We start from the raw sequence: 11281 nt of genomic DNA on the forward strand, positions 1-11281 counted from the left end.
TGAGCTCAGTACGTAACCAAAACATGTTTCAGACAGTAAAATTGGTTTTTATTTGATCCACAATTCTACATACGCTAAAAAAATTGTCAAGTTAGTGTTTTTCGATGTCAAATTAGTGTTTTTTCGAAGGACTATATTCGCGTTGTCTCACTGATGTAAATTAATTATTATTGCTGCATTAAGCGAGATAATTTATAAAATATAGCCTACCTGAATTTTGCATGGTAAACAAATTGGTATCCATTGTGCTGCGGGCTCTTTATCACTTTTGCATATTACGTTGTAAATGTTCATGTAAATTTGCTACTCATATGCATTATAAAAATAATTATAAAAAAAGTTGTTTCAATTGTAAAGTTGTTCTTCTGGGAAAATTTTATTAAAGTACCGATTTTTTAACCACCTATTCGGGCAATCTTAAGGGCAATATAATGAAAACTATTGGTGAGAAAACATATATTTACTAGACAAACAATAAAATAAAACAACAATAAACCACGTTCAAAACCAAGAGGCGCGAAAAATGAGATAACTTCCGATACCCGGACAATGCACAAAAAGAACAAGGCTACAGCTTTCTAAAGTCTACACAGAAAATAATATGAAGGTGCAAGAATTTATTGCCCATACTAACATTCCAAAATCCTGTAACATTCGCTGGATTACCTCAGATACATTTTGGAATGTGGGGTATCACCACTAAACCATCAGTTCGTCGAGTAGAAGGCTTATGTCGGGATTCTTTAAGCATCTAACATTTTAGCGTAAGGTTGTGTGCATTTGCATAATTTCTTTGACCGAAAGAATCCTGACATAAACCTTCTACTAGAGTAGACAAACGCTTTACTTGGCGAAGTGCGCCTTACAAACTACCAAGCCAAATCGCGTCTCAAGCTAGAGACTCATTTTATATCTTAGAGAAAATGACTGTCCTTTTAATTAAGAATATTGCGCCTTTTTTTGTGCTCTTCCACGCATATTGCTCCTTCTTTCCCTTGCAACAAAAACATCCAACGAAGGACAAACCAAGCCATAAATAATTACAGAATATATTTAGGAGTTAATAAAAAACAGAAGTAACCAAGTTTGCAAAATAACTATATTTTATGTTTGGCAACAACTTGTATAGAATTTACTAGTTAGGTGAACTCCCCTGACTTTAATTAAAAGAGGAGAGCTCTGTTGAATGGCAAGTAAGAAGTGATTAGATGTCTTGTTGCTTCAGGAGAATCTACCTGCAGATATTAACAGACTAAAGAAAGTTAAAGGTCTTCCGCTGAGCTTATTTGGGCACTTTGTGCACTTATTTTTTACTCTTAAGCAAAATTTTCGGCACATGCTTATGTGGTAAAAAATAGAGGAAACACTGTGTGCAAATTAGATAATACATACTGAATATTTGCTATGGAAATTTAGCTTTAATTAAATAGTTATGTTCCAGATAGCATTACTTCTTATGTTGCATGTAAAATAATTTTGTGGTGATACAGGTACAGTAAATTTATGTTACATGGTGCTACAGTTTTACCAAAATATAAAAAATTAAGATTTTTAAAACTTGTGTCATTATATAATAAGTTTATAATTTTCAAATTTATACTACAAAAAAAATCTGGACTCTTAAAATCGCTGGTTTGTTGTTGATGTTTAATGGTTTTATGCTGACAAGCAATATGAAAAGGCAAACTTTTATCACAAATGTAGTAACCAAATCCAATCTTCCTATTAATATAATTATAAGTTTTGCTGGAGATTTTCTATCATTTTGTTTACGTTGGAGGCTAAATGTGTGTGCAATATATTTTAATATTCGTGCTAAAAATGGGGTAAGAAACAAAGAACACATCACAGAAAATAACTGAATTCAAAGTATGCTTGTAAACTATGTGCAGCTGTGGAAGGTATGTTCCTGACTGAAGCTTCAATGTCAGAGTAACAAATTTCCTGCAGTTTGAACCATAAAACCGCTTTTAGGTTATAAATAGGTTTTTGACATTTATCGATGTGAATTCTGCCCCTGTCAATAAAGTTCTAATAAGTATTTTCGACCAACTAGTCTTCAGTTGTGTATAAGCTATTTAAGAATCTTGCAACCAAACTAAAAACTATCTTTGAAGATATGATCAAGGAACTTACCACAATAATAATATTATTTAGAAAAACATTCTTTGAAGAGCACTTTGAACAAACGGTGTGTTGTTTGAAAAAGGTTTAAGTTGTAGAGTGAAATGCCATTTTTCTTCCTTACCTTATCCACAAGACAATGCTGTGTGTACAATGCTTATCTGATCATTCAAAAAAGTAGTTTCAAGGTGCAACTAAGGTATTTTTTCAGAGCAAAGCTCTGGCGACTGACGATGAGACTGTGTAAAATTTTTACCACGGGTAGATATCTTTCAATTGACGTCATTGGAATTCACCTAACTTGGAAAATATTTACAAGTTACTAGAGTACACTATAGTTATTTGTGATATTTCTGTTTTTAATAACACTGACTTCCATATCTAAGATATATTTAACTGAATCACTATACCTATATGTTATAATAAAGTTGAACTTAATGTGTTTACCAATGCTTAAGTTTTATTATGTAATACATTTAAAATCTTCGTTTTGCTAGCTTCAAAAACCTGGACCACCGCAACGAAGATGGTGGATATTGCTTAAACTGGCTTTTCATAGAAGAAATGTGCTTATATACCCGCAAACAGATCGTGTTTAGTTACATAATAAATATTCATGCCTCTAAGGCAATCTTTAACTCATTTACTGTCTAAATCCGGGGCCTCAAACTTGCAACCCAACATTTTCTGCAGTGTAAACATTATGCAGCCTGCAAAACATTTTGAGGAATTCAATAATAATTTTTTCTTCAGTGTCTTGTTGTTTCACTTTTCTTAGGGCAATGACAAATCTTTAGCAATGCTTTTGAACCTAATATTGGGGTGTTTTTTAACTGTAATTTTCTTGCTTATTGAACTTTATCTGTGACTTCAGTCTAAAGTAGAGCACATTGTTTCACAAAAAGGGTTGCGAACTTCCCAAAACTGCACCTAACTTCTACTACAAACTTTGGCAGTTATCACCTTGTGTTTAAGCATCATAACTTTGTCAAAATGGAAGATCAGCATCTACAAAATCACAGGATTTATTTGTTTTGATGTTTATTTGGGTGTTAGTGCCATACAATATCTTCTGAAAATAATGTTTTATAACGAAATTGACTTTTGTTTTTACATTATAGGCGGATGAAAATGTTGTTAAAACATGTGGGAAAATGATTCTTCTTGATAGGATGCTGCATCCTTTAAAAGCCGAAGGACATAAAGTATTTTTTTGTATTTTTAAGTGTAATATCTTTAGTAGTAGAAATATATATGTTTTATTTTTCGGCATAAAAAAGCCTATTTTACTTTCAAATGCATTGTACACAATTGATTCAAACAAGTGGTGCCGATAAAAAAATAACAATTTTTCATATAAGCAATAGAATAAAATTAGTTATGTTATACCATGTTAGAATTTATGCCCTTTATAAAATATTTCAATAAATATTTTCCATGTGTGACAAAGTGCACAGATTAACATAAGTTAATTAATTTAATAGCAAACATTCTGGTTACTTAATAATCAGTATAACAAAGGTGTTTAATAAAGACATTTGAAAACTAATTCAGGGAACTGAAAAAAAACATTCAAAAACATTGTATATTCATTTCAAAAACAGCCTAGTTTTATTGTTCACTGATTTTAACCAACTGCTTAGATTTTAAGTATTTAGGTCACTATTAGTTTAACAATAAATTATAAAAGCTAATAGTTATTTGTTATTTATTCTTTAATCATTTAACAGTTTTGGACTTAACTGTCTACTGAACCCTACATGGAACTTTTGAAACCAGTTTTAAAACAACTTTAGGAAGCTCAGCCTAAATGATCAAATTGCTTCAAAACTTGAACCGAATAAAGTTCTGATAAAAAAAGAACAAATAACCTCATGGAAATAGGCAAATTAAACTTTTGACAATCAAAATTTTGCAACAAATGCAAAGATTCAGATAGTTTACAATTTAATGTTATACCTAAACGATATTTTTTAGTTTATGTTTGGCCTACATAACTTTTTTAGTTTTATCCTATGGTGTTTGTAAATGAATATGTTGACAGTAAAACATTTTTAGAAAACCAAGCAAAATTTTTTAAGCTTGTTTGATCGAGTTTTTTTTCTCATGTAATTATATTTCTGGGATACTTCATTTAACAAGTACTGTTTCATATTTTGTCCATGCAATCAGTGCCGGTTATGCACTGTAAAAGAGCATAGGACATGAGTCAACATACCTGCACAAACATGAACAAAATTAAAAAAAAATTAACAGTGACAATACAGATAAAAATTAAATAGGTAGGCATGTTTGTTTCTTTTCCGTAAAATAACTGCAAAATGCTCGTTGTAAAATTGTTATATTATTTTCCGTAAAAACAAGACTCCACAGCATGTTTCACTGACTTAAAACAGTTTTTTTTTGTATTTGTTATAGACTTAACAACTCTGCTACTAGGGCAGATAAAAAGTCAAAGGTTCAGTTATACAATTTTTAACAAAGAATAAAAATAGCTTGACAGCTCCACAGAGAAAATGCTTGACTTGGCCTCCGGCTCCCCAGTCCTACCATTGCTGGACTTGCAATATGAACCCACCAAATCCCATTGCCTTAAAATGAGTAACAAAAAAAATTAACTTGACACAATAAAACAAAATACTGCTTTACCACTACTTAATTTTGGCTAGATACACCAATAATAGCATTTTAATGTTTGTGTAGTATAGTAAAGGAATGTAAACTGACTGGGATGCTGACATGCAGCTTTAAAGCGGAGTATTCCTGCTAAAACGGCATATAACAAGATTTATTTTGGCCAACCCTGGTTGTGTTATTTGTACCATACTTATTTCCGTTTTTTTTACAATTTAAAAAAATGTCACGTTTGTTTTACACATTGAATAACAAGCTGAAGTAAATCAATCAATTTTAACTAGTTTTGAAATACACAATAGAACCTATAAACCAGCAACCTCTACAGCAGAATTACATATGGTACCATAAAATTAATACCAAGAAATTAAATGCGGGGTTAAAAGTTAAGAAGAATGAAGGTTTTGGGGAGGTAATTGATGAAGTTAAGAGTTGGCTATGGGATTAAGTAAAAGGTTATTTAAATCTTATTGTGGCCTATTAAAATTTTATTCCAAAGTAGGTGTTTTTTTAAATTAGTTGTCGGTCTAATTTTTGTCTTAATCTGTTCTTTACGTCATTTTGATATTGATGTTGTTACAATTTTGTGTTCACTACAATTAAATGTTTAATAATCTACTTGTTTACTAAAATAAACAGATTTGCATAGCTAATAGTCAAGTTCCTTCAACTGAGCTTGTTTGACATTTTAGGTACTGATATTTAGTCAAATGACATCAATGCTGAATATTCTTGAGGATTATTGTGAAATGCGAGGTTACAAGACTGTAAGATTTGATGGCTCTACTAAGTGTCAGGACAGAGCAATTTATGTAAGTTTTGCTAAACTAATATTTAAAGTTTTTTTGGAATTTCCTGGGTACATCACCCAGTGTGGTTGGTAGATAGATCATGCTTTGTGTTTTATTGTAATACTGATACCCAATGATTTTGTCAAAAAAGTGTAGCAATAACCTACAAATTATCATACATTCCTAATTGGTGTTCGACACTTTTATATCTTTGTTATAACTCTCTGTTATTGAATGTAACATACTAACTTTTGTATTAAATAAAAAAATATCCAATTACAGATTGATCTGTTTAACAATGATCCATCTGTGTTTATCTTTCTTTTATCAACAAGAGCAGGAGGGCTGGGTATAAATCTTACATCCGCTGACACAGTAATAATTTATGATTCTGATTGGGTAAGGTAAAGTCATAAGTATATTTGTTTTGTTTTTTATTATAATTGATTTTTTGTAGAACCCACAAAATGACATACAAGCTCAAGACCGGTGTCACAGAATAGGCCAAGACCGCCCAGTTGTAGTCTACAGATTTGTTTCTGCCTCCACTGTTGATCAAGAAATAATGGAAAGGGCTTTGAGAAAACGATCTCTTGAAAAAATGATCATTCATGATGTAAATATAGTTGCTTATTGGTTAGTAATGTAAAATACCATTGTTAAAAGCAAAAGTATTCATCAAACCTTCTGAGTAGGTTTATTCAGACTTCAACATTTTTTGAAAATGACAAAAGACATTAAAGATATGCCTGCAAAAAGATTAGTAATATTTGGTCAATATTTGGTTATGCTCAACGCTCTGTAAAGAAAATGTATTTATGATCTAATACAAACATAAAAAACAAGTAAAGCAAAATAAATGGACTAGAATAGCATTCAATAAATTCATTTTCAAGGGTAGATTTTTATTAGACTAAAAACAATCGCCAATTTTTTTACTACTTTCAGTTGATTAGCACAATGTATAAAAACAGATTGAACTTTGCATTACGTTCAATAAATAGGGAACAAATTAAGGTGTTTCTAAAATGTTTTTGTTTTTTGTGTAGTTGTGCATCACAATTTATACACCCAATCCATTAGAAATAAGTGCAGTTCTAAGCAAAAAGGTCTGCGACAATTAGGGCATCCAAACGATCAAAAAGTCTGACTTTTAGACTTTGAGGTCCTAAACAATACAATAATTTGACTTAACAAACCACGACCTTAAGGTATAAAAGTCCAGACTTTTCTGCCCTTGGATGCCCTAATTGTCATAGACCTTTTTGTCTAGAACTGCACTAATTTCTAACCAATCGGTTGATTTATACAACTGCTTCAAATGACAGTTGTTTAGAATGTTAATCATTTGTAATCTAATTTTTTGATCAAGTAGCAGCTGGCAGAATCTCTTGCCAGTCTTCTGGCGACAAGCATTTTAGATTTTTTTAGTGTTTCTTTTAATGGCGATCCTAAAGTTAAAATGCTGTGTTTGTCTAATAAATGTATAAACCTTGTAATGTTTAGTTGTGAACAAGGGAATTAACAAGGCAAATAGTTATCTAAGAGATAACTAAATACAGAAAATTTTTGATCCATGTTTTGTTACACTCTAAATCAGTGTTTCCCAAACTTTTTTCCAATACCGCCCTCTAAGTAACTTACTAACTACCAAACGACGAATTAATACAAATTAATGTTTATTTAATTCTATAGTCTCTAAGTCTAGTCTATGTGAAGGATGAGCTTGGTGCAATTGCATTAGCTTCTTTATCCTGTTCCATTTTTCGTTTAAATCTCCCCATCTCACTATGTCCAGGCGGTTTCTTTTGTAATCCAGAAGCTTTGTGACGGCACTGAATGCACGCTCCACTAAGTATAAGCTGAGAAATGCAATGAAAATAAAATACCCAATCCCACATGTGAGGATATTTCACTTCAATTTCGCGTAGTAACCAAAATGATTGGTACGAGATACGGAATTTTGGTTTGAGTTCAAAATCACTTTGCAAGGTTATTAAGTTCCTCTGGAAGAATCTCTTACTTGGAAATATCAATGAATTGGTCGATTATCTGATCAGGAATGTCCAATTGTAAAACATCCTCAAAACCGAACTTCCATGTCTTCATGCAATTCCTGAATATGCTTGCTGTATGTCTCAACATCATTCTTAGAAATACATTTGTCGCTGATAGCAAGTTGTTGCAAGCAAAATTCGCGACTAGCTACATTTCGCCGATACAACACAAGTTTATTTTTGAATTTGAAACACACACTGCTGATTTTACCTTGATTAGATTTACCATGATTAGATTTACCTTGTTGCCTTGAAGGGATAGGTTCAATTCGTTGAATTTGGAAAATATATCTGACAAGTATGCGATATCATTCTTAACAGCAATGATTTCTTTGGTAAGCCAAGGTCATAGATTTCTAAGAATTCTACAACAGTATCTATCCGTGTGTAGGCAATTTCCCTTGGAGAGCCATCTTACTTCAGTGTGTAGAAGTAAGCGCTCAAAGGCCTCGTCGTTCTCTTTACACAATTGCTTAAACAATCGTGTGTTAGCGCATGAGCTTCAATTTTATTTACTGCCTTGATGACAGTCTTAAATGAGGGGTTAAGATGACCACTGATATTCTTGGCCACCAAATGCTGCCGATGAATCACACAATGAATTGTAAGCAAGTTTGGATTCGCTGCTTTTAGGAATGCCATGAAGCCACGGTAACGGCCCATCATAGATTCGCCGATTGTATGCAGCTTGCCTTTTCTTGCAATCATCAAAGACAAATTGTAAGATGCACGTAATCCATTATTACTTGTATGGGAAAGGTTTGAAAATAGTGTGCCAACAGTTTTCCGTTTTTTTAAATTGTCCCAGAGTACGACATGTGGACTCGAATTTTAAACCAAGTATACGCTTTTTTTAGCGAATTTGCGCCAAGACTTTACTGCCTCCTTAAAAGTAATTATAAACACGTTTTTAAAGTGCAAAAAAATCCGAGATTCACAATTGTTATAGAGTTGATTCACAATTGTTATAAAGTTGTAATAACAGGGACCTTTCTGAGTTTGGTTTTGACTACTACACAACGCGACTACTACACAAAGGTTGCCGACCCTTGTGTACGGATTTGAATAACTTATCCAAAGTTAGGATTAACTCTGCATAGAGTTTTGCTCATTTCAGCAACTTTATTTGGCCAAAACCAACTACAGTAACTTAAAAATTGAGAGAAGTGTCATGGAAGAACCACAGCTGACCGCAGCAGACAACGCTGTGGTTTTATTACGACGTGGCCTCGGCGGTTTTTTGGTGGCATGTGCGGTTGCTCTCGCCTTTTTGGGAAAAAGGAAGATGTGTAGACAATAGACATGGTAGCGTCTTTCAGCGATATTCTTCATACCGGGTCAAACTAGGAAACCGGCCCACTGTAGAGGCTAACCTTACTACTTTTTCGTCCTTTCAAAAGGTCTATTTTTCGCGTTATTTTGCAGGAGTTAGTTTATTCGGCCAGCCGATGTTATTTTTACCTGAATTATGACGTCACGCAATGGTATGCTTTTGTGACGTCATATCTGAAAAAATTGTTACGTCATATCTGAAAAAAATTCATGGCCCTCCCCAAACTGAAATCCTAGATCCGCGCCTGTTTGGCATATCTGCAACATGCGAGAATGAAATACAAGATTATTTTGACAGAATAGTGTTCTAATTAATCTATTGACGTAACAATAAGAATAGTAAGACGAATTAATGTGTTTAATTTTAGAATTAACCAAAAATTCTCAGAATATGCAACCGAAAACAAGAAAGTAAAATAAGTAAATCAAAGTATAAAACTATTAAACAAACAGCGCAAATGTTTACTTTGGCAGTGTTCTTGCTATTGCCCAGTTTATTATCAGCACCCCCCAATCGCTCATTTAGTAGCCAACGCCCCCAAGGCCCCTAATAATGGCAACAAACCCTAAAACTGCTTATAGTATAGGCCACACCAGGAAAATGAGATATTATATTTTTGATTTAGGTGGATTCCTAACAAAATAATTTTTGTATGAATTGCAACGGTGTCTCAGTAAGTTCATTGCATCCACTTTTCTCTAAAAAAAACAAAAATATTTTTTTACTGTAATAGCTTAAAATATTTAGTGGAAAATAGTAAAACAATACAAATTTTCAAGGATTATTAGACATTTTTCATTTCTTACTTTATTTTTTAAAAGCAACTTGTGGTTTTTATGCTGTTTCGTATGATATTGTTTTGTGTTTTAGAAAAAATTTAAAGGTGAACTTCAAGCAGAGCTTAATAATTATAAGACTATTGGAGCTAACGATTTGCTCAATCTGTTGGAATCCAACAATATTAGCAGGTAAAATAACTACACTGGTGTGTTGTGGATTTATTCTAATCTATCTGAATAAATATGTCAGGGTTGCTAATGTATAAAGCTCTACAAAGGAACATAACTGCAAATATTATGCACAATTGCAGTTATTATATATTTAAAATTAATTTAATTTAGAATAATAGTAAAAAACTTATTTTTGTGTTCTATATGTCTTACAACAACAAACCTTTCTTCTAGAGATTGACCAATATCACGTTTTTGGACCGATACTTATAGTGATAACTGATTTTTAAAGCTTTTGCAAACTGATCCCTAATAAAGATTTGTATATACCTGTATTATTGTAGTAATTTTGATTAATGTATGGGGCAGAATATTAGCGGATACTGTCATAAACCTGATATCCGTCTCTCTCTACTTTCTACGTAAAAAAATAACCATTAAAATTTTAATTTTAGCTTTTTAGTTGATTTAAAGCAAAAATATTCTTTTACATTAGTTGTCTGCGAAAGATTCCTTCTATATATATAAAAAATCATTATATTCAGGTATTCAAGTTCCTCACTTTTTTACAGACATCTCCTAAGTGAAGCGAGCAACGACTGTATGATCAATGACCACGACTTGCATTTGTTGTTGGACAGAACTCATATGTGGAGTCAAAGCGCGAAAGACTTAACCTTTTCTTCAACGCCTGGCTCGAATTGGGAATATCACAAAGGGTCCAGCGGTAGTTACACATTGTCCGACTGTCAGTTTAGAGTTCTTGAATAAGCCATCAGTTACGTAGACATTTGTAATACTGGGTTTGGCCACGCAAAAATGCAGTACTTTCGATTTCAAGCTCAAAAGAAAGAATTATACAGAAATCCGCAAATCGTTATTGTTTTCTGACATAAGCGAAACATTTACGGCACTTGCAAGTTTTATTAGTGATTCGTCCCTTTCATATGAGTCCAGAAGATTGATATTGTATGCTCCAGAGTGGTTTCCTGTTTTACAGGACTTTCAAGCACTTTTTAGGAAATACGTGAGTGTTACAAGTTTTTTTAAGTTTAACCAAATTTAAGTAGAATTCAATAAATTTGGCACTTTGTCTCAGTATCTTCCAAGTGTAAATAACGTCCTGGTTGAGGATTTTCTAGTAAACTTACGTCGTACACATTGCTATAGATTTGCAAAAAAAAATGAAACCGGTAGGAATGTTTTACTGTAAAGTTTTTATTTTTGTCAGTTATGTCAGTTTTTCTATTTTTTGTGTTGAAGTTATTAAATGTTTAAAAAATGTTTAAATTGAAATAAGAAATGATTATACGACAAAACAAAGAGTGTGGTTACAATGAAAGAAGTGGGACATTTTTAGGACATGTGATTTACCCTTTATTGTTTGACCAA

At 32.4% G+C, this 11281-nt stretch overlaps 1 protein-coding gene across 6 annotated transcripts in view; it reads left to right on the forward strand.

Moving 5' to 3' along the window:
- LOC146136234 (lymphocyte-specific helicase-like) overlaps positions 1-10951 on the forward strand; it is a 50853-nt gene extending 39902 nt beyond the window's left edge. For 5 of the 6 annotated variants that reach the window (XM_083394961.1, XM_083394963.1, XM_083394966.1 and 2 more), the window contains 6 exons: positions 3246-3329; positions 5451-5570; positions 5832-5948; positions 6007-6165; positions 9810-9907; positions 10462-10951. In XM_083394961.1, coding sequence (XP_083251087.1) covers positions 3246-3329; positions 5451-5570; positions 5832-5948; positions 6007-6165; positions 9810-9907; positions 10462-10660 — 777 coding nt within the window. In that variant the 3' untranslated portion in view covers positions 10661-10951. Of the gene's footprint in view, positions 1-3245; positions 3330-5450; positions 5571-5831; positions 5949-6006; positions 6186-9809; positions 9908-10461 lie in introns of those variants that run through there. The other variant, XM_083394964.1, reaches the window with a different exon arrangement.
- Positions 10952-11281: the final 330 nt, after the last annotated feature.

The sequence above is a fragment of the Ascidiella aspersa genome, chromosome 8, assembly GCF_963924565.1.
Source record: "Ascidiella aspersa chromosome 8, kaAscAspe10.2, whole genome shotgun sequence".
Classification (NCBI taxonomy): Eukaryota; Metazoa; Chordata; class Ascidiacea; order Phlebobranchia; family Ascidiidae; genus Ascidiella; species Ascidiella aspersa.